The 26,829-nt window shown below is 40.3% G+C and overlaps 1 protein-coding gene across 1 annotated transcript in view; it reads left to right on the top strand.

Annotated features, from left to right (window-relative positions):
* lamc3 (laminin, gamma 3) overlaps nt 1-26,829 on the top strand; it is a 105,218-nt gene that overhangs the window by 15,435 nt on the left and 62,954 nt on the right. The window contains exons 3-5 of the mRNA XM_019269141.2: nt 10,301-10,431; nt 12,467-12,633; nt 26,133-26,321. Of these exons, the coding sequence (XP_019124686.1) occupies nt 10,301-10,431; nt 12,467-12,633; nt 26,133-26,321 (487 nt within the window). The remainder of the gene's footprint in view (nt 1-10,300; nt 10,432-12,466; nt 12,634-26,132; nt 26,322-26,829) is intronic.

The following is a 26,829-nucleotide window of genomic DNA, read 5'->3' as shown; positions in this document are numbered from 1 at the left end:
CACCGCACGCGAATGCATGAATGGGCCTCTGCTCTGAAGAACAGCCTTCACTACACAATATAGCCTACCACTGCATTCAGAATGAACCGCCGTGAACTTGAATTTGCTTTGATTAGCAGCTGTGAGACAATATTCCCCTCTTTCATTTTATCCTGACCTGTAACACTTCTACATATCTTGGTGAAGGTAACACAAAAGCAGTGTGATGAGTAACACACAGAGAACGTGGCATTGTAAAGTAGCTTATTACTTTGTATTACATTCTGCAGTATAAGTTAAGTATCTGTGGGGCTGATGAGGGAAATTGGACATAGGGAGCAGGAGAGGTACAGTAAGTGCAGAGGAGATGATATGAGGTGTTTAGTTGGGTGAGGTGGAAAGGAAGTGAAGTCCAATGACTCTGACTAATCTGTTGGATTAGTTTAGGGCCTGCAAAGTAGAAATGTGGCTGGATGAGAGAGAAGGAAAGCGGAAGTTGTTGTCTCTGCAGGTGTGCAACCTTTGTTTCAACAACTTAAGGCTTAAATTGCTCCTGTTGATTGCAATTAGTGTACAAAGACAAGCCGAGTCTTTTTTTTTTCTCCTTTACCTCACAAAGTGTTAAAGACAGCATGACAAGTCTCTCATAATAACAGGGAATATTGTAATTTCTCATTAACCTTTTAAGACATTTTGGTGTTTCTATTTTCATGCCGTGACAATGTAAAGAAAGACAGAGTGGGTGATCAGTATAGAACCTACATTAAAAACCTGACTACTAATGGTGTTGCTGGCTGTATTTCAGTATGCTTTGGATGACATCGACCCACTGATTATAAAGCTGTGGGGAATCAATATTAGCCAAGAATACATAGATTGGGTGGCAAATCTCTCAACAGACCTGCCAAGCACCCTCTCTCCTTCACTCCACCTCTCTCTCTCTCTCTCTCTGCCTTCCTCTTAAACAACAAGATGAGAAAGACCCGTAATTGACTGTGATCTGCGTCCCATTAGAATAAAAGGCGGATCAATTGCACCATTTCTTTCATTAAATCTCTCATTCCCCCTCCGTTTTAAAGGTTGATGGGACGGATGGGTGTAGTGAGCAAAGGCAAAAAAACACATCAGCTATCCTCTTTGATGCAAAAAAAAAGCCAGTGGAATGCAAGAGACTTCTTTTTTTCCACATAGTGAATCATCAAAATAAAAGATGGTGGGAGGCATACTCCGTCTTTGATGGTGACATAGCGGTTCCCGCTTGAGCTACAAATACTAGAAAAATAAGAATAGGCAACTCAATACGAGGGGCGTGGTTGAGGGCAGCACTCAAAATAAAATAATTCCCACAACAGCAGAGTTTATTGAATACATATGAGGGATGTAAAATGGAAGAGGAGAGGGCAAGAGGGAGGGAAAATCTAAAAAAGATACTTTTCTTAGTGTAAATGTGAATGTTTTATTTGACTATAATGAGAACTGTTTTGTGTATACAGATATTAGAAACAAACAATAAGATAATATCTGTAAATAACATTTAGCCTCAGCTGTACATTGCGTTTAGTGCAAATTAGCATAGTAAATTGGTAAATAGTGCTTGCTTGTCAGCATTGTCATTGTCGACATCAGCTCAAGTCGGACGTCGATAGTTACAAGTGGGTGATTTCCAACTTCTGATCTAAATCCCGTCACATCTGCTCACGAAAGCATGGATACCCCCAACAAACTGATGTTTGTATGGAAAGTCTCTGAACCGCAAAAGCATGCGCAAGTTCGCAAAAATGTCATTCAAGCACAAAATAACTGAATGAAAAAAAAAACTACAAAGTTGTTATGTTACGTATCACATCAAAAAATATATGTATAGCAAACATTTGGTGAAAAACGTATCGTTCGATGTTTGCGTTTGTCATATTTCTGATCTTCTATTGATCCGAGTTTCCTGATTTGTTTGAGGTTATTTCTTTTGTACAATGGTTTGAGGCATTAGCTTCACATAGCTATCATCACCGTGGTCTCTGTTGGATAGATATCCAAGAAAACATATCATGATACTTAAATTATGTTACGTTTTCAAAGTGTTTGCCCACAAAGTGCACATCTGTTGTCGTCTGTGACTCTGGCAATCCTGCATAATAGCACATTGGCAGCATTCACCCCTGAAGTCATCAGATCATTCATTCAGAAGCCTCTTCATTAAGTCAAACCTTGTATGAATATGATTACATGATTACATTACATACATATGCTGGCTGAATGGGAGGTTTTTGCACAGCTAATATGTGATATGGCTTTTCATTTGTTGCTGTTATTAGCTGACCTTTTCTCGTGTCATATTCAGGGTAAAAGAGCTGGAGAACACTCAGTAATACGCTGCAGTTAGGTGTCTTGGATTTAACTCTTTAATTAAATCAAATTCAAACCCTGAAGATTTCAGGAAGACAAGAGGGAAAAACTGTAATCACCGATTAGCCTCAATGACTACACAACCATTAAAGAAGCCCCAGCTTCTGAATTTGTGAATGCCAAAGCTCAGGCAGAATGTGTTTTTCATAAAGTTGATATAATCAGACTAAAATGCCCCAAGCACTTACTGCTCAGCTTTTTTTCAGCACTGTTTGTACTAATATTGCATTTCTATAGACATGAGCAGTGATCCAGCTAATGCAGTAAAATCAAACCCTGCGGGTACAAAAGAGGCCATAGTATAACATATTCTGTCCGTCTGACCGACACTGTGTTTTTACGCTAAACCATCACAACTGTGGTGTCTCGCTGGTAGTGGACCCAAAAATGCAGAGGAGCAGAGTTTGCCAAATAAGCAGCCGTTTATTAGACCACGGGAAAAAGGGGCAGGGGGGTGTCACGGGCGCCAGGAAGGCAGCAGGGGCAGGGGAGCTCACGGGGGGAGCTTGAGCCGGGGACGAGGTAGGGAGAGGCCGTCGAGGGGTTTAGGCTGGGGCGGACTGGTGCAGAAGCCTGGTGGTGAGGAGGGCGAAGAGCTGGAGACAGAAATAAAAGTCAATACTCAGATAAATCTCAGTTTACAAAGTCTTATGAGGAGCCTAGTTGATCTACCACGACGCGGTGACAATCTGGCAGCAGCATGCAGGAGGCCAGCCTCTAAATACTGCTCGAGATGATGATCAGCTTCAGGTGTGTGCAGACAGCTCCACAGCACCACACCCATCCCTGTAATGAGAGCACCTGGAGCCCAACCCCCAGCCTAGACACCACAACAACACTTCAATCAATCACAGTTGGAATCAGTCATTCCAGTACTACTAGTAGGGCTTGAATTGTCCACTAGTGCTATGAATAAGTTAAAATAAATAGTTCTAGTACAACTCAAAATGTGTCCTAGTAGCACTGCTAAAGCCTAAAACTGCCACTAGTACAACTAGTAGGTTCATATAAACCTTACAAGTAGTACAAGTAAGACCCAAAATGTCTACTACTACTATGAGTGGGCTCAAAAAGACCTTTCTAGTATTGCTAGGGCTCATAATGTCTACTGTAAGTGCTAGTAAGACCCCAAATGCCCACTAGTATTACTTATTATATGCTAATGAGGAGGTGGGGAAAGTGTGGATTGAGGCTTCCAATTGGATCTCCAGTTTGAAATGCAACATGTCAACCAATGAAAACTCAGGATTTTGGTTCCCCCCTCCCCTTACTAGTACTACTACTTAGACCCAAAGTGTTCAATAGTGCTTCTAGTAAGATCAAAATGATTTTACTAGTAGTAGAAGTGGGGTTTAAAATATCTACTAGTCTTCGTCTTCTCCCGCTCATCCGAAATCAGGTCGTGGTCAGCTTCAGCAAGGAAGCCACTTCGTCCAGCTCTTCTGGGAACCCTGAGGCGTTCCCAGAAGAGCTGAGAGACATAGTCCCTCCAGCGTGTCCTGGGTCCTCCCCGGGGCCGCCTCCGGGAGGGACGTGCCTGGAACACCTCACCAGGGAGGCGTCCAGGAGGCATCCTCACGAGATGCCCGAGCAACCTCAGCTGGTTCCTCTTGATGCGGAGTAGCAGCGGTTCTACTCTGAGCTTCCCGCGTATTCGTGATTCTTTCGGTCACTACCCATAATATCTACTAGTAAGACACTAAATGTCCACTAGGACCTTGTATTTCTACTTACCTTCCTACCATTAGTACAATAGGTTCATAAAACTTCCTAGTAGGGTCCACAATTTCCTGTACTGCACTGCCAAAGTGCATCCTAGTAGAAGAAATTAGTGTTTGACATTTAAGGATCTGCAAGAAATCCTCAAACGGCTTTCCATATTGATGTGTAGTTATACATACAATGCATTAAATCTGCATTGCATACAAAGCCAATTCTCTAAAAAATAATGCCTCAGCAGCAGATAAGAGTGTGGGCAGATCACTTAAGGACATTGTAATCATAGAAATCACGTTCAGAAATTGGCTTTTCATGTAGGGATGTGACGGTTGGACATTTGTGTCAGGGGTTAAAACCACACTCTCTCAGCAGAGCATAAAATCATCCCCGTTCGTCTCCGCGATGTGTCAGTGTGCCATTCTCTCTGCATATGGCTCATACAGGGGCCATGCATATTTCATGAGGCTTAAAACAGGAATTGCATCCTGCCTGTTTTATTAGCATTTTAATCCCTTTGCAGATTCGCCGCCCGTGCCTCAGTCTGAGCAGTGCGTAGTCTCAGTGTAGACGCTTCACACGCTTCATCTGCTGCTTTTAAAAGACGTCTCGCTGTCATATTGGGAGGTCAAAGATAAATTACATAAAAAAACAAACAAAAAAACAACAACTTGTGACACTTAAAGGTGTAGGTGTTTTTGTCATGTATATGTCACCTGCATAAATATAGTTTCCTGTGCGATACCAGCGATCTAACGTGTTTTGTTTTCATTGCCAAATGATTTTTATTCGCTATAAACAACACTCACCTTGTAACACACAAATTTAGATGTGTGTTTTTTTTCTCTAAAGTAATGGCTTACTTCAAAACGGGGGACTCTGTTGTCAAGTTTGTAAAGCTCTCTTTTTTTCAATAATCACGCAGAAGATGAAAGCTGCTGCGTGAATTCAAATTTAATTTGTTCAGTCATCCATTAAAACGGTTTGTCTGTCTCCCCGGCCACCAGTCCATCCTCTCTCTCTCTCTCTCTCTCTCTCTCTCCCCCTCTCTTATAAAGCTGTGTGGCAAATTGAAGCTCGAGCATTGAATGACAATGAGTAAAAGGGGGAAAATACATATTGAGGGCACAGTGAACTTAAGCAATTAAATTAAAAAGTTATTAAGTTTCGAATGAGGGACACCGCTCTCTCTTTCCCGTCACTGCCTATAGCCGGAGGCTTTCAGAAAGAGGGGAGAGGGGGTTGAAGGGAAGAAGACAGACGTGTAGAGGAAAAAAAAAAAAAGAGGTAGAGACAGACAGACAGACGTGGGGGGGTAAAGAGACAAGAGAGATTTTAGAGGTGAGGGTGAAGAAGGTTATAAGCCCCGAAGCTGTGATGTCCTCTGTTTGATATTGTCTAAAAAAAGTTGCTGTGCGCGGTCTGATACACGTCTGTGAGCATGTGCAGCTGCTCATTTGATCATTAGAGCGTTATTGTCTTAAGCAAAGGACTGGCTCATTGCCACTCTATAGCCTATCCCTAAGTCAGCATCATTGTAGCACCGTGAGCCCAAATTCCATGGGAGTGAGAATCAAAGTTAATTAAGCTTTTGCTGCGGTTTGCACAAATAATAAGTAATGGGCTGACTACTAATTAACCCTAAGAAACTGCTTCCTTTCAGTGCAGTAAGTGATATTTGGAACTATGTCTGCTTTTCCTTACACAATTAGCACTGTTCCACCAAGCATAACTAATAACTCTTCCATATGATAATGGTCTTGTACTCTATGATGAATGGAAGAGACTATTTTCTTTGCTTTGGTGGGTAAGGATTTCCAAATGCTAACAACGCATTTAAAACATTTTATTTTATTTTGTGTGTGTGTGTGTGTGTGTGTGTGTGTGTGTGAGTGAGCTGGGAGGAGGATGTTGGAAATAATAGTAATGCAGTACTAGTGTTCGGAATGGCCCCTTATTAGAGGAGGTGTGAATTATTTCAACATTAATGACCATCATTTTGTGCTAATCATATATTTAATAATTTAACAAAAGGGCAGGTCGTGTCTGCTCGACTTTTAATCACATAAAAAATGTCAAAATTATTCCCTGTAAAAAAAAAAAAAGAACGTGCAGAATCACACGTGGAATTGACTAAATGATGTGCATGTTCATGTTAAACATACTTTGCACATGTGGGACATGTGCATTTGAGACATTTTATGTGGTATCATGTGTTAAGGTCATGTCAATTCCCATGTGAAACTCATTACATATGAAATCCTTGAGATGAAATTTGAAACTCATGGGCTTATATAAGATGTAAGCACACCAAAATCCAGAACATATATGAATTAAACATGATAAACCCATGAACATGTAACTAATAATATATAAATTCCAAGCTGGTGTGTGTACGATACATAATGTCTTTATTAAATGCCCTGTGTTTATGTATGTATGTATGTACCCCGCCTCTCACCTGAAGTCAGCTGGGATAGGCTCCAGCATCACCATAACCTTGATGAGGATAAGCGGTTACAGATAATGGATGAATGGATGGATGGCATCCTCCATGAGAGAATAACTGATGATTAACTCCATCATGTGATCACGTTATCACACGTTGATGTGTGAAGAAAATATATGAAATTCCCATGGTGTTTTTTTTTCTCTGCTTCAAGAAAAACAGAGCGCACTTGCAACACATTCACAGAGTTTTATGTTATTCATATCCAGCTAATGCAAGGTTACACCTGTAATTTAATAAAAAATGAACCTGTGAAGAAATATTGACACAATTCTCTCAGTGTGCAATTATATACTTGTTTCTTGTTTTCAGAATGCTGCAGAGCACTCGTATATCTCAACAACATTCGGATGGATTGTCATGAAATATAAATATCTCCACATCTATCTAAACAGTTCTGCACATGCATGTTTCCCCCTAAGAATGAAATGTAACAGCTTTGGTGATTTGAGTTTGTGCAGTACGTCGGCTTATACTAAATACTGGAAAACTTTAAGAAGATATTTATTATGAGAATCTAAGCATGCTAATGTTGGAGTACAGCCTCACCGAGCAGGTAGTTTGTCTGTCGGCTCTAAGTCTTGTTTCTATAACTAAAAAGAAGTGACTCAAGCGTTTTAAGTCAGCTGGCATTAATATTTAAGATGCAAACTCATGATAAAGAAATCCATGACTCACACACAGAAGATGAACATGAAGACATTTTGGAAGCATGTTGCATATAGCATATAATATAAATTCTCCATCCCCTGTGTATTCTTTGCATTTGTTCTGAGTACCATCATTCATTTTGTCTATTTCCCTTTTCATTTTCTCAACCTTACTGCCCCTCATTTTACCTTAATTTGTTACCTTGCAGTTCCCAAATCTTAAACTCAGAGTTCTTCTCATAAACTGTGGATGAAAATCATGCCATGTCCAGATAGTGTAAAACAAAATGAAGAATGAGCATCCTCTTTTCCCTGGCAACTGCAGTGCATCAGGGTCATTCAGTGTTGTCCAAACCCCATTAGCCAGCAGAGCCATATAGGGGCAAAGTCGATAAGCAAGGGCCGGAACAATAGCATGGCAGCCAAATGCACTCAATTCTGTAACAGTGTAGTTACGTTTACTGCAAAATAACAGCTATATACCTTAGCAGCTCCTCAATAAGCTGCTAAGGCACAGAACTGTCTGGAAATCCTGAAGTGCACTCCAGCAGGCAGGAGAGTGCAGGAGAAAAAATAAAGAGACGAGGTACCGGGTAAAGTAAGAGGGCATTTTAGGTAAGAACACTGAGTAACAACTGCAGTCCAGATTTTATTGAAAGGAAACTACAAATTGGCCTAATTAGAATTAAAAGGGGTCTTTAGAAAGACCTGTTAATTAGAGATTTTTACACCCTGTGACACTGAGTGGACACGAAACTCCACTGTGAATAGTCTTCTTATTAGAATTTACTGATAAAGCTCACCCGCATGCGGCACCAAAGTCCAGTAGTCATGCTGACACCATCCACACAAGGGTTAAACCAATCAGGAACACATGTGTAACATATTCACACCAGATGTTCCAATAAAGGGCTGTGACCTCTTGACACTCCAGAAGTATGTCTCTTGAAACTGCAGGCGTAGACCACGCAGGTGGTCTGAATCCGAAGACTCTTTCCTTTGAAATGGTGGGGGCGGTGGGCATACTGACAGAACAAGAAAGCCCCTAAGAAGCAGCTCTTTTAAAGATTAGAACATAGTTCTCAACTTTTACTGCAGTGCTGCTCAGGCTATTTTAAGCCGAGAGAGAGAGAGATCACGTTTGGTACCAGTGAAGAGAGAGCCTCAGAGGATTCACTGGTGTCATTTCTTGCTACTAACCAATTACGCCTCTTTCTTCACATGCTGAACAAAGACTAATGCTTTTAAATGGTAACTATTATGAAGATGAAGAAATGAAAATGTTGCTCCCGCTTGAGATAGACAGCCTAATCCATGAAAGTAGACTGTCTTCGAAATGCTATCATTTCATGATGATGCAGTTGTCAGCGGGGACTGTTTGGAAAATGTTCTGTATTCTTGTGTTCTCTTATGCTCTGAGACGAGTTGTCAGAATAGGCTGCCAAAACTTTTTCATTGACAGGAACCATGAATTCCAGGTTTGTCTTCACTTATTTCTCATCCAGAACGGACATTTATGTTTATTTCAATGTTGAAGCATCACTCAGCGCCCAAATTATTTTCACAACGGTTCGGTTTGATGTTAACAACTCTAACTTTTAGGAAGGATTTGTTTGTCTGCTACTTGGAAGGTAAGTCTAAATCAATAGTCTACAGCCATGTTATGCAGCCCATCTAAATGCTAATGTCTACAGGTTAACATGCTCACAATGACAACACTAACATCCTGATGCTGTGGGTATTAGTATGTTAACAATTGCTAATTAGCAGTAAACACATAGTAGTAACGCTGAGGCTGATGAGAATGTCAACATAGTTTTTTTTTTTTTTACCTGGAGGTGGCGCTAGATGAAAAGTCAGGGGAGCACCAAAGTCATTTCAATTTATTCTGAAGGAGACATGCAATCCATCCGACCAACCACTATTGAGACATTTCACTCAAACCTGGTGGAAGAGGAAAAAGTCAGGAGATCACTAAAATCATTAGGATACATCCTGTGGGCTCTGGGGATGTGTGTACCAAATTTCATGGAAATTCATCCAACATATTTCACTAAAAGTCAAAAATGTCAACATGCTGGTGGCACTAGACAGCAAGTCTGGGGATGATCTTCTAGGTAGCATGAACGTCTATAGAAAATGGCATCTAGACCTGCGCCTGTAGCACGATAAAGATAAGGTATGGTGAGTTCAGTGCTATTTGATGGGCGTGCTATCTGTATCACTGTAGAAAAATATGTAAACTCGTGACATATGTTTTCAGTCTAGTCCCATCCGCTCTGATCTCCTTCTCTCCCATTGCCACACTTCAAAGACACCTCTTGGGAAAAGCTTCAAAACGTACAACATTACAGGCTTCTTCAGGACTGCCACAGAGTCCCAGCCAAGAAACAGACTGAAAGTTTCTCTGCAGCTATTTGTTTAAAAGTTGGTTGTGTTCACAGGTACAAGATTACTCATGTCATTTGTTCTCCCTTTACCTGGCCCCACTTTTATCTTCCAGCCCCACCATTGCACTTTCAGTTTGCTTTTCCTCTGTTCGTGTTCTCCCGCTTCTACTTTCTTCTTCCACGCTTCATCCTGTCTTTACTTTTGCAGTGGGCTCAAACAGAGGAGCTTAAATCATATCAAGGATGGGAGCTTTACCACATCACATCCATTATAGCGATGTAGTGCCGCGGTGTTGTCTCTTTTTTTCATGTTTTTTGTCTCCGTTAACCCCCTTCTTTCTTCACCCGTCTTTCTGCCATTAACTCAATTTCCTACACCATCCTCATTATCTCCCCATTACATCTTCTCTCCCCTTCCGTAACACCATCACCCCTGTCTCCTTCCCTTGATCCGCCAACTCTCCTTTCCAACATCTTTTCTTTGCTCTGTCTAACATATCCTCCTTTCTCATACCACCCTAAACTACTAAGGTTTGCTTCCTTGTTCCTCCAGTAGTGGCAGCAGCCAACCATACCACGCCCTTTCATTCTTTTTTGAAGTGGGTGACCTAGAAAGGTGTTTTTAAATTTTTTCTATCTTTCTTCTCTTCCAGGAATGGGTGACAGCCACTGACCTCCTCATCTCTCTGGACAGGCTTAACACCTTTGGAGACGAGTTCTTCAAGGACGCTAAAGTGTTGCGCTCGTACTTCTATGCCATCTCTGATTTCTCCGTGGGTGGCAGGTAAGAGACGCCATTCAGGACTACGTCAAACACTGGCGAATCCAAAAATACAAGTCACTTTAGAGGTTAACTTAGCTTTGTTCTGTGGAACCGTTAAACCAAAAGGAAACTCAAAAGCTTTGTGTATTTTCTTTGTCTGATGGTGTATTTGGATTTCCAGCTTCCAGATATCGCAAACATAATGCAACACAAACCCTGCCTCCCACAATATAAATCCTAATTGTCTCCATGTTTTGGAGGAAACACAATTGTTGCCTCAGGAGGTAGGGGTGGGTGGTTTGGCATACAAAGCATGGATTTTGCCACCAAAGCCTGAGGTTCCTGTCCTTTATCTCACATACTGGAAGCAATATGCTCATAAAATAAATGGTTAAGGTCAAGGAAAGGTCATTGTTTTGGTTAAATATTGAAAATTCAGCATGTGTTTCTTCCCACAACCTTTAACCAATGCCTCAGTGACCATTCGGTATAAACATTTTTGATTTGCAATGAACAGATCTGCAGATATTCTTTAAATATAACCTGTAAAGATAGAATTAACATAGTCTTAGCGGTGTAGCAACATTTTCCTTTAAAATGAAAGTGACTACACAAATGTGCACGTCAACATAACTGTTGGAAGTTCTGCATGGACATGGACATGGACATAGTGTGTGTGCAAAGCTATTAAAACCTTATCCTGGACATGTGTTTTGCAAAACTGCATTAAAAAAAAAAAAAACTCCTGTCAAGTTCCCATCGAATGAGAATGAACCAAGATAATCATCCATCCTCCTTCCAGTTCTTTTGGTTTATTACTCAAAGTAATGAGAGAGGACATAGCGCCAAGGACCAGGCTGCACCTTGGCGCCGCAGATAGAAGTGAACGATTAAGTAGTTGAGATGAAGCCTTCAGAAAGAATATAAATTTGATCTGACACCTGTCATAAACACTTAGGATCACTGCCGCGGCATAACAAATTACCCACCAATGCCACAACACTTGGGGAAGAGACCCACGTGACAACATGTTAGCCTTGTACCAGTGCTTTCTGTGCACATGGCTTTTACACTTCGGTGCTACACCACACCAAGTCACCCGGTCCCACTTACAGATGCTATAAACGTCTGCTCCGGAAATAAATGTGTCAGAATTTTGGTCACAACAATCCACATGTGTGAAAAAATGCAGTTTATGCACTTTTTCAATCTGAGGACTGAACATATTGCACATCACTTTTTGAGCTGCCCATATGCTGCCTGTACAGTTCAGGTGATCCTACTCATAACATATTCAGTTAGAATTATCACAGAGCGACTCAGGTCTAAGTCTAGCAGAGTGGATTGGAAGCACTTTGGAGTCACTAGGTTGTTGTTGTCTCAGCGACAACGGAAATAACTCGTTCCGAGCCTCAGGCAAGCATACGTCTGGATGCGGGACAGCTGGCTAAATTTGACAGAGCCTGCCACTCAGTGACAAGTCCCTGTCCCCTATCACAGCCACTCGACAAAACCCGACGACACTGCCAGGAAATATTACACACAGCAAGGCGTAGCTGCCACCGTGCTTTAGACGAACTGATATGCTTTCCAGACGCGAAGGGGAAAGAAAATTAGCAGATATTAACTGTCTTGTTGTGAAAATTGATTTAATAAATCATATTTATCTCATGCTTACTGACCTATCATTTGTAAAGGTTATACAGCATACACTAAATTGAAGATGGTGTGCACACAAAAAGATATAAAGTAAGATCGCTTGCATGTAGGTACACACAAACAGTGTGAGCGTATAAGCGCTGAGTGCACAGTTGAATAGTGCAGCTGCTGAAAAGGGATGAAAACCCTACCTCTTCTCCTGGCCATGTTTATGCCCGTGAAGGATAATGAGAAGTGACAACTCTTTAAAACACCTTCCTACTTTCAACTCTCCCCTGCCTTCTACTCCATTCACAGCGTGCATAAGTATGTCTGCACTTGAGTCAGCAAGGAACAGCAAAGTTTGTGTGTGTGTGTGTGTGTCTTTTACATAACTTTCTGTCTGTGTTCCCCTCAGATGTAAGTGTAACGGTCACGCCAGCGAGTGCTTTGAGGGCGAACACGGTGGCCTGGTCTGTGCCTGCGAGCATCACACAGTGGGAGATGACTGCCAGAGATGTCACCCCTTTTACCAGGATAGACCTTGGTCAAGGGCCTCTGGGGACTCTGCCAACGAGTGTTTAAGTGAGTACCTTGCTTCTGGTCCGCTGGGCACAGCCTGCTGAAAAATCCACAGGGCAGTATTAAATTCAAGTGACAAACTCAAGCTTGTCAAAGGTCCCCCCGTAAACTCCGTCAAATGAACCTTACATCAATCTCCAATAGCTCTTGAAATTTTGATTTCCTCACGTGCGGCTTTGGCTTTCGCTGTGCGACTGAGCAGATACAGTCCGTCACTTTGAGAAAAAAAAGATTACAGTGACAATCAGCATGGAAATCAAGTTCTTTGATTCTCATTATGCTGTAATTTGAATGGCATTTGTTATGTTGAACCCAGCTTCATACAGCATTTGATTATTCTTGCTTGAAACCTGATAACGGAGACATGGTGGCAGGAAGAGAAACAGTAATGACATTCCATGACTGCATTACAGCACATAATGATTTAAGTCTACTGTATGAGCATTGGCGTGGAAAGATGTATGTCTATTTAAATCGGCTTCTGTTTCATATGGATATTTGTATGTGTGAATATACACACATTGTTAGTATGCACATATGTTTGCCGGCATCCCCCGTAGCTTCAGAGCTTCTGCATTATGAATTAGTGCGAGTATTATCAGGTTTGGCTTATCGCACTGTTCACTTTTTTCTGAATGCTGTCGAGGATGAATTGTAATTGGCTGAGGGATAGAAACCATAAAGGAGAGAGGCTCACAAATTATATTTGTTTTTGTTTTTTTTGCTGAATTCTATTAAGCAGAAAGCTTGTTTTAATTACTCTTACTCATGCTACCAAGCAGATGGCGTCTTAAATAGAGTACTGCGCCCAACTTAATCAATGCAGTATATTAATAAATAAACACGCCATATAAAAGAGACGCTGGATGTGGAAGCATAATAATGAATGCTCGGTGTAATTGCACATCTCTATCTGGCAAAAAAAAAAAAAAAACATCATCTAGCCTCAGTTTGCGCCAACAACCTTTAATATTCCCTTGTCAGACCACTGTAATATTCTTCCCGTGTTTGGGCAAAACATTTTGACAAAGGACAGAGTTTCGTCTGCCGGTGATTATTATCAGCACATATTTGCATTGAATAAATTAAAAACGCTCACTATAGCAAGCGGTAAAGTGTAAACAAAATGAATACGTTATAAATAATTAATGTGCGGAGCTTAGAAATGAAGTTGTTTTTGTGTAAGATCATAATTATTGATTTATTATGATAAAACGTCGATCACAACATGAAGGGGGGAAATCTGTGTGATTTTTGCATTATTCATGTTTCTAAACAGTTCATGAAGAAGTCCATTCACATAAATGTTCAAACAAATAACCCTAAAAGAAACATGAATAATCATTGTATCCAGTGATGATTGGTTGAGAAAAATCAATTTGATTTGGCTTTTTATGTCGGGCAAAATAAAAAACTGCACACAGTGTGTACGTGATGTTATTCTATCCATGTTTGTTACTACCAAGAGGTGAAACAATGTCAGAATGATCCCGTCTCTCACCTTGCTAGTTACGGGAGAGATGTCTTCATGCTAACAATAACATGCTCAGATGTCAAAGGTCTGAGGTGTGCAACATTTGTGAGCTTGAGAAGGCCGAGACCCTTACAGTAGTTATACCTGATATCATGTTCGGGGGGAGCAGCAGCAGCAGATTTGCAGCGTGAGACTGGTTCGGCTGCATGTAATTTTAGACTACTCTGAAATAAGGTGGAAGGGATGAGGAACATTTTCAGAATATACCGTATAAAGCCGCCCTAATCGAATCGAGGGAACATGATCTTTGGCTTTGCAGGAACTGGGAGAAAAATGAAAGTCATGTATGGCATTATTTTCAGAGCGTGCCTTCTTTTGCTGAACTTCAATACATTTGATATGTGTGCTGTTAATTGTTGATGTATTTGCTTGTTTGCCTTTAGTGCATGTGACTACCACTGCTGGAGGAAGTGTGCGTACATGGAGTGATGTGCATGTTTTGTTAGGATTAGTTGTAGAATATTAGTGTTGTGGAGAAATTGCTGAAGTCAAAAGGTCAATGGTGAGGTCAGGAAAAAGGAAAATGTTCAGGAGCCTCTGATGTCTGACGCTGTATTATTTATTGACACTTGATCAAGGAGAATTAGAGACACTCTCAAAGTTCATCAGAAGTGCCTGAGTCGGTCTCACATTCTGCCAAACTTGTGCTGGTGGATCGCTTTAAACCCAAAGATCACGCCCCAGAATTAGTCAAAGAGAACGTCTTTACCCATGGAGGTGTTATTGTCAGCATATTCTAGTCTGGAGACACAGATGTCTGTTAACGCAGATTGGAACGTCAACGGGAAGCTATCTATCATGTCTAGGAGGCTAACATTCTTCGACCCTGATCACCAGGCTGGCACATGCACTCCTCCCGCACTCCAAACAGCGGCCTTGCATGCCAAAGAGTGAACGTCTTCTGTGATCTGGCTTAGTGCCGTCACTGTCTATGATCTCAAGGCCCATGCTCAGCCCTATGTACCCAAAGGATAGAAAATTCCATAACAATTAGAAAGAAATTGCTTTATTTTTGTTAGCTTACAATATATCTACAGATGGGTCCACTGCAATGGTGTCCACCATGTTGACCTGCCATGTTTCTAAAGTAGCCCATAAGGGACAAACTAAAAATGGCTCTAGATAGGGTGTTACATTTAGATGCCACTAAAACAAATGATCCCTCGTCCTGACCAAGTTCTTTAGTGCCTAAACCTCATCAACCCCTAACCATAGCTTTGTTATACAACACTGATTTCTTTTAAAAGTTTTAGTCATCCATCCATATTTTGTTGTTTCATTTAAAGGACTTATTGTAGATTTGTCATGTAAAAATTATATACATTTATTTAGCCATCGTCATGGCGCCCTCTTTATCCCAGTAGGATCAAAAGGTGAGAGATTAGTATTAGTGTAGCAAGACTGAAGAAATATGCCTTTTGCTTCTTTTATAGCGTGACCTTTTGTTATTTTATATTAGCTTAATTTAAATGCATTAAAGAGACTTGGCCCCAGCTGTGTAGAACACATCAGTAACACATCTTTAGAGGAAAAAATGTTTAACTGCAGTTTTATAGTCTTATTTATAGTGGACGTGGGAAGCATTTTGCAATTAGCTAATGAAAACTGTTCATGACTCTAAAACATCCATGAAGGGAGATAGAAGTGTTGATGTGAGTGATCCTGTGAGGTTTACAGACTCATTTAAATATTCTTGTCTTAATTTGGTAGCTTAGTGTGTGTGTATATGTGTGTATGTGTATATATATATATATATATATATATATATATATATAGAGAGAGAGAGAGAGAGAGAGAGAGAGAGATTGTCACTGTGGTTGTACACCTCCAACACATCTTTTGCACCAGTCACACCACGAGGAGAAAATTGTTTTTATAGACTGATGTGAGAGGATCAATCTCTCCTCCATCTCGCTCACTGTTTCCTACTTAATTAAAATGATTTTGTGCATAAGAAGCCGTGATTGTGACAACACATTTATTACAGTGAAGGTAGTACATAAGAAGTGCGCTCTCATTGTCTTTCTTTGCATGTTTCACCTTGTGCTGCTGTGGCCTTTACATCAATCTGACAGCATTCAGTTCAGACTCAGAGCTCTGTTGATAGCAACATGCAAATGTTACCGAAGAATGCAGCTGTGACTTTTACATGAAAGCGAGCAGACATGAGACTAACATGTTAAATTGCTGTCAGTAACGTAAAGATGTGAAAAGGGCTTTATCGCACTTTGCTGCTGTGTTTAATGGAGCTATTTTTATGTGAGCATGAACGCGTTTTAAATTGGGTGTTCCCCTTATTTTTCCCCCTCTTTCTTTCTTCTTTTCTCCCCATCTCACAAAGCTGATGTCTGCTGTAATTGCTATATATGGAATACATTCTGTCATCGTAATGTCAGTGTCCTAACGGGAACATGATCATAAGACAAACATATTGTAAAATATCTTCAACCCATAAGAAAATCAGCTTCGTAATTGCCTGTCAACCCCCTTTCTCCAGCTTAGAATGGATCTTCCCTATAAATATCTATATCTGTTGTGATTTCTCTGGAACCATTTCATGGGACTACATTACTGTACTTCATGGGGTTTCCACTGGTTGCAAGGTGGTCCATATTAAGGAATAACCCTTGTAAGATGGCAATTTATTGTTTTAGCAAGATTTAACATGTAAGTTTGTAAATTTAAAGGTGCTTATAGATGGATTTTGTTAGTCTCGGACAGAGCTAGGTTGGGTTTTTCCCGTGTTTCCAATCTTTAAATTAGTCAGCATACAGCCACAAGAGGTGTTTTTGATCTCTTCATCTAACTCTCATAAAGAAAGCCAATACACATATTTCCCAAAATATGAAGCTATAATATAATATTTCAAATGCCAAATGCAATACACACAAAATATGATGATTTATAATCATATAATATAACAGTTACTGTATCATAACAATTCCTTTAAACCTTTTTACTCAAGCACAGTGCAGCAACAACAACTGACAAGAAACAACAACAACAGAACCTGACAGAGATATAGCTATATATACAGTGCACTCATGCAAATAAGAGGCAGCACCCAATTCACAAACACTTTGCAAACATCGACTCCAATTATCGTGGCACAAAGAGGACATGATGAAAGGTGGGGGGGTAAGTCAAAACACGTGCAGTGCAATTATGTTGGCTATTTGCAATGAATGCTATCACTGCTGATAGAAGCCGGCAATTTCCAACAAATCTGGCAAAAATGTCAAGTGTCTCTTTCAGGCAATATTTTAGCAAATAATCTTTTAGCAGGGAGACTAAGCTATAACAGACGCGTGACCTTTTGTGAAAACTACGGCACCCAAGACTAAGACAATAATTAAGATAAAACCTGAACTTTACAAAATAAACATAAAGTGACATATGATTAATAATGTACTTATTTCCCGCATTGGTCTCTTTAAGTCTACAGCTATAAATCCTCTTTATCATGTGGCACTGCATGCCGCAAATCTAACTGCGAGGATTTAAAAAGCTACGACTGAAATTCTCTCCATTTCAAATAATTAACTTGCAGCCTCATATCACACACAGACATCCTGGAAAATCCAATTACAGTACACTGTTTATTAAATGTGTGTTTATCTCAGTCGGCTCAGTCTGTGTTTGCATGTATGCATATGATATAAATCAAGCATCGTGTTCTTCAAAAGGTTCTTCATGTCAGGACAAGACGCAGTCGTATTTATGACAGCTTACATCCACCAACATGCCTGAAATAGCAGTGAACAAGCAACCCCAATGGTGACCCTTAATAGAGCGTGTTGGGATAATATTCTTGGTCAATTAGGCAAATTTGAGTAATCCTCCTACATACAATGACACAGCCTGCTTTAAAAATACCGCACGGTTCCGTATTCATTTACTAAAGCCCGAGTGACAGCAACATTTTCTAACAATTCGTTAGCAATGTCACCTCACAGCAAGAAGTTCCCTGATTCGGACCCCTGGGTTCTCTCTGCGTGCTCCGGCTTCCTCCAAATTAATTGGTAACTCTGAATTGTGGCGTGAATATGTGTGAAATGGTCACTTGTCCAGTGTGTGAACAGGTAAAAAGGTGTCATATTTTAATAATATATACACTTTCTGCTAAACACAGCTGCACCAATGCCAATTATTGTAACTAAACATATGTATTAGACAGACTGCTGATTTAGAACTGATTTAAAAAAAGCAAAAGGCAGAAAATTATTGACAATCATGCGCGATTATTACAGTGATATTCGCCATTGTCACTGTGTGTGAATGGGAGCAGCAGGTGGTAAATGGAAGCTTTGGGGGAGCTTTTTTTTATGTTTCAGCGTTTGTGAACAGTCAGTCCAGGTTGTTTATTTTGATATTGGGTATTGGACTGCTGATTTTCTGCTTGCTTTTTGCTTTTGTGGTCTTAAAATAGGTGTGGATAAATATGCAAAGGGTTGTGCAAGAGTCGGTTGTGTATATGTGTGTCTGTGTGTGTGTATTGGAGGTGCAGTGAAATGTCATTCTCATCAAGATTCTCCCCCTCTGAGACTGAAATCATTTATAGCCCGAGCAGGTTGGTGCGGGTCTTCATAATTTCCGTTGTTTGTTTGATGTTGTCACCGGCTTAGCCTGAGGCTGTTCCAGTAGGCAGACTTTAAATCCTTTCTTGCCACTGATTTAAGGTTGAAGGCTGTGGATGGAGCTGGCTGACTGTGATCATTTTCTTGAATATCAATAGTATCGTTCATAATACTTGAGATAAATCAGATACTTATCGTGTAAGCTTCCTGGTCGTACTCCTACTGTGAGATGTGATGGGAAGTGGATTTAAAAGCCTAAAATCTGTTTTAATCTTCTGTTGTATTTTTTCTTGGTTTCTTGTGTTTGCTTGGTGAAATTATATTTCAGCTACTAATTTAGGACAATGCAAAAAGAAACATTCATGACTGACACTGACAGTGTTGTGTTGAATAGATCCCATTTGCAGACAAGGTCACGATAACTTCTGAATTGACTTGGAAATAAAGCAGCTTTCAGTGAACCTGTAGAATTAATTTCTCTAGGTGAGTTTGTGTCTACTACAGGCCACACTCTCAGTCAGCTCCATATACAGTATATATATATATATATATATGTATGTCATGTATTTTCAATCCTATGCAGTCATTCTCCTCTTCTGTCAGCTTGTTCTTATCACTTTCATTTCAAATGATGACGCATTTGAAATGTCAATTCAGCTACCTCACCCAACAGTCTGCTCTGTCCTATATCAAACATTTATTCCTCATAATTTTTGTGCAAAAACTAATCATTACTATATCTTATTTCTCATGAAATTAACTAATAATGCACTTAAAACTAGCAGAGAGGTTTTTGTCCTGCACCTCGTGACCTTTTCCTACCATTACTTTTCTTTTCAGCTCATCTTTAACAGATTTTTTTACCCTCGATACAATTTATTTTAAAATCAGAATGTTCGGTCTCATCCTTATCCAAAACCACATCCGGCAGTACTGATCATCCGTCTCGAACAGTGTGATAAATCTGAAATCAGCTGCTCCCCTCCCAAAATGTAAATTGGCACCTGTCAACATCCTTCCACTTAATTTCCCGCTGAGTCCTTTCCACCTCAACTATCACACGGTTACGTGACCATGGTGACATCACCGCATGATCTGCATTACAATTGCACTTCATGTGGTCTGAGTCTGTAAACTCAACTACCTGTGGGCTACCAGAAGTCAGGGCTGAGAGGGCACTGTGGGGGATCAGGGCTTTACTTATTGAGTATAATCAATGGACTGTACTTAAACCTTACCAGACAAAGTTCCTGCAATTTGCCTGTCAACGGGGTACCACCAATCCTATGATTAATGGACAACCCACGGTACCTAATTTTCCACAGCTGTCCTATTATATTTAGTAGCAATTAATATATATTTTGGGAGATAAAGTAGCTACTTGTGATTTGGAACTTTCTCTATTATATGAATGCAACTGCAGGAAAAACAAAATAAGAAAGTGGTCAATGAACATAATCAAACTCCACTTACATAGTTAATTTTACAAGATGGAGGCTTCTTGTTACGACATTTGACATTTGTGGAAATTACCTCGATAACAAAGAAATGAAAATAACTTTTTTTATGTAAGCATGCTGTGACTGTCACAACAACTGTTTTCTCGGGTGTAGTGAACTCGAGTTCTACACCTTTTCATTCTGTCAGCTCACAGACTCATAGCACTGTAACTTGTGCTTCTAGTTTGATAAATATATATATTCTTGTTCTGCGCAGTCTACAGAGCTGAAGCTTTTCATGAAATAATCGCCCCATAATTTTAATAATAGTATCAATCCTTTCATCTAAGGTAGACACAGGGATATTTTCAAAAATATTTCAAACTATTTGGATAATAAAGGAAGCGAGTCGCGATAAAATGTAACTAAAATGCACTTAGGATTATTATGTAGAAATGTCATGTCCCAATTTGTATGCATCACTCTCATTATGTCATTACACACTCCTTTGGCACAAGTGGAGAGGAGATCATAAAATTTTAGTATTTTACAGTTAAACGTCTTAGATCCCGGTAGAATTGTGTTGAGTGTCGAGTGTAATTCTCTGAGAACTCTCACTCAAAAGAGGATTTTTTTTGCCATCAACAAACAGCTCAATCTCGAATCCAGAAAGGGATTCAACAGTTTTCATTTAAAAAAACACATTTTACACTTTAATTTAATACCAAATATGTGGCATCTGTAGCTTGTTGGATTCAGCGCTAAAAAACATCAGAAATAAAAAATAAATAGCACCAAATTTGTTGCAAATAGCTGTTTATTTTTATGAGAACAACCATTTCATCTTCCCTGCTGATTCTTTTTGCAAACTGCCCCTTGGAAAACTCAATCTCCAGCCGTGAGAGCCGGGCACGTCCCGCTGTTTACTGATGGTTATTATCTCATGTGAGCCAAAAACTTACAACGTCTTCATCACTTTCCACCATGCGCATTGGGTCAGGGTCTCCACCATAACACAATCTTTCAGCCTTTATGAGATTGTAAACCTGGGCACGCTTTAGATATAGATATCAATGTAATGATATATATTTCCAGTTCCAACTTAAACTAGCCACAATACAAAGAACAGGACTTTCTTTTTCCGTGTTTTGATACACTAGGAATGATCATGCATGCTCCTGAAAAATAGGACGGGCACTCTGGGTGCTATGGGGTCTCGAGGGTTAAGAGACTTGAACACCCCTCTGGTGTGGTAAACAACGTTGATGTACAATGAACGGTTCTTATCAAAAATTGTCATCTCAACCTAAGCACAAAGGTAACAGGGAGAACAGTATGTGGGTTAGAGGTCTGATTTGTCTGTAACACTACACTAAAGGTCGTACAGATATGTATGCAGCGTGATCCCTCATAGGTTTCTTATCACTGCTGGTGTTCTACTCTCTTGGCTGGTCCGACATCTCATTCGTCCAGCAAATTAGATGTAAAAATGAGAAATTACTGTGCCTGCAGGGATTGTGGTCCCTCTCTGCAATGCATTCTACAACAGTGCTAACAAATTATTCATATAAAGGGCAGAAGACAATAAGATGGTGAATTGCATCACCTCTCGTGCAGGTAAGGTCAAGGTGGCAAACCTGTTTTAGACTCGCAAAACCATGCCCTGCTGCTCAGCGGGGGCTGAAATCCAATGACATCAGGGGAAATTAGCATTGTTTGTTGTTAATATGATATGGATGCCATTATATCATGTGGTGGGTAGTTTTCTCTGGGGATTTCAGTGTAGAACAAAGATCAAACATTCAATCAAAGGATGACCAGTTTGAAATCAACCTTGGTACTGGAACATAGCACTACTATTCTGCTTACTATACTTCAATGAGAGTTCATTCAGGGCTTGTAAGAGAGTGTGTGCTGTTAAAAAGCACTGAAGACAAAGAAGAACATGGCTGTCCCTATGTGTCCAGGCTAATCTTTATGAAACAATGCCCCAAGGAGCAATATGAGGGAAACGTCCATGCCTATATGGGCCCAGATATGCAAATTAAAGAGAGCAGGAGTCCGACGTGCTAAAGGTCCAGCCTCTCAGCAGAGGTTAGTGTCCGTGGCTTATGAAGGCACTCGGCCGTCTCTTTTTTCACAGTGGAGGCATCAACTTACAGTAAAGCTGGACAGCATCTGTATTAAAAAAGTAGTTTAGGGTGATTTCTGTTCTTGACTTTTGGTTTTCTGACTCACAGTTCGTTGTTATCGAACAAATCAAGTGTATGACACAGTACAATCAATTTGAGACTATTTGGAGGAGACTGCTGTCACAGGTTGTCACCATTAACACCAACACCATCTCCTACACTTACACCACTAATACTAAATATGATACAAGAGAAATATAAATGCTGTCAGGTTGGAGAAAGTGGCACTTTTAAGTCATAGGGAGCGGATCCGGGTGGATGGAGAGCATATACAAGGCAAAGAACTATCTATATTATATATCTCTGAACTATGAATATTATATTATCAAGACTACAATCTTTCTGTAACTTTGCCCAAGTGCTGTGAGTGCCTAAGCACAACCATATGAACCTTTAATCACGCTTTAGTCGCCACAAGCGAATATTGTACTGTAAGAACTGGAACAATTTCAACTGCAGTACCACGCAAAGCATCTTTAAATCATGTCAGACTTTGCATAAATCTGCGTGCCGAAGCCACATTTAAGTTTCTTTTCTTTACTTGTTCACCTTAACGTACCTACAAAAAACATGTTCCTGCATCTATGTGATAGAGAAAAATAGAATAAATGGCTGGGAAGGTTGCAGGTTCCCTTCGAGATACCCTGTAGTGATATATTTTATTGTAATCTTTCGGATTTTACATTCCGAAATGTGTGAGTCATAGTGTTTGAGGCAGTGGCAGGGAGGACTCCTTTGTGCATGTTCTTACTGAGTTGTAGTGCCTTCTTAACTTGTATGGAGGCTCCACACTGGCAGTACTGTAATGCACAGGCTGTATGAGAACTGAGGAAAACATGTGGAAGAAGCGCTTGTGGGCGAGCAGCCCTGAGTGTGGTCAAGATGGTCAAACTGTGGAGGTCTTTGTGTTAAACCTGCCGAAAAACAGCTTTAAGTGATTTGCTCTGTCTGTATATGTGCACTGCTTATAACAATCGTCATCCCACATACACCAACTTCAAACTGTTCTGCTTACAATTATTTTTCCACTCGTTTACATGCCGCAGCAATTCAGCATTCTTCATTTATTATTGTGTGTTTAATGGTATGATGACTTTACATTTAAGATAGGACATTAAAGGCTGATAATGCACAGTACATTACAGCATTAAATATATACAGAGAGACATATAAACTGCTATTGGGAATAATCCAAAAATAATTACAGTTACATACCTATTTTCCAGTGCAGATAACCAAATATCCAAAATAAAAACAGAGTAAAAACAAAAGCTTTATTTAAAAAAATAAATAAATACAAAATAGGACACAGGAGCGGCAACTAATTAAAACATTAACGAATATATTTTGGAACATGCTGAAAGGGGATGGGAAGCCAGATGTTCAGTTCGCCCTGAAGCTCACTTTCAGGATAGAGAACCATAATTAAACAAACTAATGTTTCTCGCTTGGGTTCACACATGAAGTAACTTTAGATATAACCCATTGATAGACCTGATAATCCTAAATCCCATAATGATAGAGTTATAATGTGCTTAATGTGGTCGAACCAAGATTAAAACAGGACTGCTATGCTGCAAATAAAGTACCAATATTTAAAAAGCCAAGATTGAAGACAATATTATTACAACAGACAAGATGTGTTGCAGAAAACTGTGCCAGCATTAATGGGAATTATTTTTTTTTTTAGCCTGGAGTACCAAACACATCATGGATTACATCACATTTTAAGAGATGATATCAGAGTCAACATAAATTTATACCACTAAAGGAAATGCAGCGGAGGCTCAGGCTGTTGTTGACAGTGCTGCCACCTGGCTATCTGCTAGTCTGACCAGCAGTGGCAGCACTGCTAGCCGGCACGATAAAGATAGAGTGGATGGGAGCTGACAAGTGGAGCCGGGCCTGGATGTATTTATGCTCTAGTTGCCCACCAGTGCCAATCAGAACCCTGCAGCAACTTTCTATGCGGAGTGTCAGTTTTTTGTCACAGTCTGTTGCACCATGAGCAGAGGGATTGCAGATGTGATAACAAGGGACTCAGCATTTGTCAAATGCGATGCATGTTGTGTTCAAAAAGGGGCCACTCCCAGCAGTGCAGAACAGCTGCTGTTGGTTGCTATGGCACCTTTTCATTCCATCAATTGCAGCTACAATTTCAGGACGCCAATCAATGACTTTATTGTAACAATGGGTCAAATTTCAATGAGCGACGTGAAGCGGACAGCTCATGGCGGAAAATCCACAGAGACTCTGCAGTTTCCCCACAGCACTACAGAGCTTATTAATATCATGCAGCTTGTTGAAACCACACAGAGGCAGGTTATGCACTGGCCGGGTTGTTTGTTTGCAGTGCATTGGGAGAAATGTCTGTGAATTACATGTGTTTTTTTAGTAACTAATTATCACAGTAGCTTTTTTATCATTTATCAGAGAAGTGTGCTTTGTTGGAAGAGGAGATATTCTACATGGATCTGCCTGCTATTGGTAATGCATTAAACATCAGCATTCAAAACATAACTAGCACCCTGAGTGGTCATTGAGAAGCATACTCTGTACTTTTGCTTAAGTATTTTTAACACCAGCAGTTCAACTACAGATTCTCACTGCTCTTTCCACCGCCGAGCTGCACTTCTGACGTTTTATTTTACTGATTCTGATAAATGTCACTTTTTTATTTTATGTTCCTGCTTGTCCTCTCCAAAATAAATGTCTAACTTAAAAATGCTACTGAGAGACACATTTCTTGTTTCCAGGAGGTATTTCTGCCAACTTCTTCATCCCACCTCCAGCCCCATCACCAAGCTAACGACATAAATAGTAACTGGTAACATGTTATATGACAAAATTATTGATTATTATTGAGAATTATTATTTGATAATTATTATTTTTTCAATTATATTCCTTTACATTAGTCTAACACTGCTGCCCTGTGGCTAACAACCAATCGGGGAGCCCCACAGTAGAGACTAAATATTAGACTGCTTCACGCCGGCTGGATGTGTTGAAGGCAACTGAAGAAAGACTTTCATCTCACCTTTGTGGTCAAAATTGTCATGTTTGTTACAAACAACAGGGGAGTCTTATATTTTCATTATTATCGTGGGTTTTTCTTAAGACTGTGTGAACCCTCGTTTAGCTCTAACAATTTCATGACATCAGTTAGACCCGGCTGTTTATTAAAATCTCTCTCAAGCTGTCATCCTCTTTTAGGTTTGAAATAAGGTAAACACCGCTGAGACTCCTTATTAACAGGAAGGAATAATCATATGGTTGTTGCCGGCACAACTGAGAGCTTGATTCATAATAAAATGGGCAATTTCACCTAAATCCCCTCTTAGGATAACTGGTAAACTAAGGAGGGATTTGATGTGAGGAGTATGAGAGCTGTGATGGTGCGTTATCACTTGGGTAATTTGCTCTTGTATAAACATGAATTACTGTTATCTAAGTGCCCCCTGACAGCCGATTGGCTCCTCATTAGGCCTGTGTGAAATAAGATTAGCAACGAGCCTCTAAATTATGATCCAATCCCAGAACGCATAATCTCTCACACATGTATCCCGCCCTCTGCGTCTTTCCTCTGTCTATTTCCGTCTCCTTCTCTTTTTACCTTCTCGCCCCCCCCCCCCCCCCCCCCCCCCCCCCCCCCCCCCCCCCCCCGTCTCCTTCTGGCTGCTCTCTCCTCATTCTTCACGTCTCCCCTCACTTGACCTCTTGCTCTTTTCTCTTTCTTGCTTCCTCTCCCTTGCTTCACAGAGTGTAACTGCAGTGGGAGGTCAGATGACTGTGCGTTTGACATGGAGCAGTACCGGAGCACCGGCAGTGGGGGGCGCTGTGTGAACTGCAGAGATAACACTGATGGGCCCCATTGTGAGCGCTGCAGAGATAACCACTACAGGAGATCTGCTGAGGAGCCCTGCCTGCCCTGCAACTGCAACATTAATGGTAAACTGCAGCTACAAAATCCTTAATTGTTTTTGGTAATAACTTAAAAATCCTAATTATAATCCATGCCAATATCATTACTCACTACTATTGTTTTCTCTGGCATCAGAAAATTTAATTATGGTTAAATTGGATTGCTGTATTGGCACAATAAGGGAACCATAAGCAAGATTTAGCTGCAGACAAAAAAAGGACTCATAGGATTAATTGTTGCAATTTTTATGGCGAAATGTTTTTAAATCATTAATCACACCGTATTAATATTTATTCTTACCCATCGACTCCTCAACTGCCAAACCTTGCCTTCGAGTAGAGTCTTCTCTGATTCATAATTCATACAATCTCGTTCGTCTCATGTCTTCTCTGCGCATCTCATCTGATGTATCCTCGCCTCATCTTCCCAAACGACCATTAAAGAAATCCATGACTTTACCCGGGCTGTCGTAAATTGATCCGGTCGACTCACTGAACGTTATCAATAAAGAGACTCTGTGGTCGTTAGGTTTTA

This window comes from Larimichthys crocea, chromosome IX (genome assembly GCF_000972845.2).
Source record: "Larimichthys crocea isolate SSNF chromosome IX, L_crocea_2.0, whole genome shotgun sequence".
NCBI lineage: Eukaryota > Metazoa > Chordata > Actinopteri > Sciaenidae > Larimichthys > Larimichthys crocea.
This window is presented reverse-complemented; position numbering and strand designations above follow the sequence as displayed.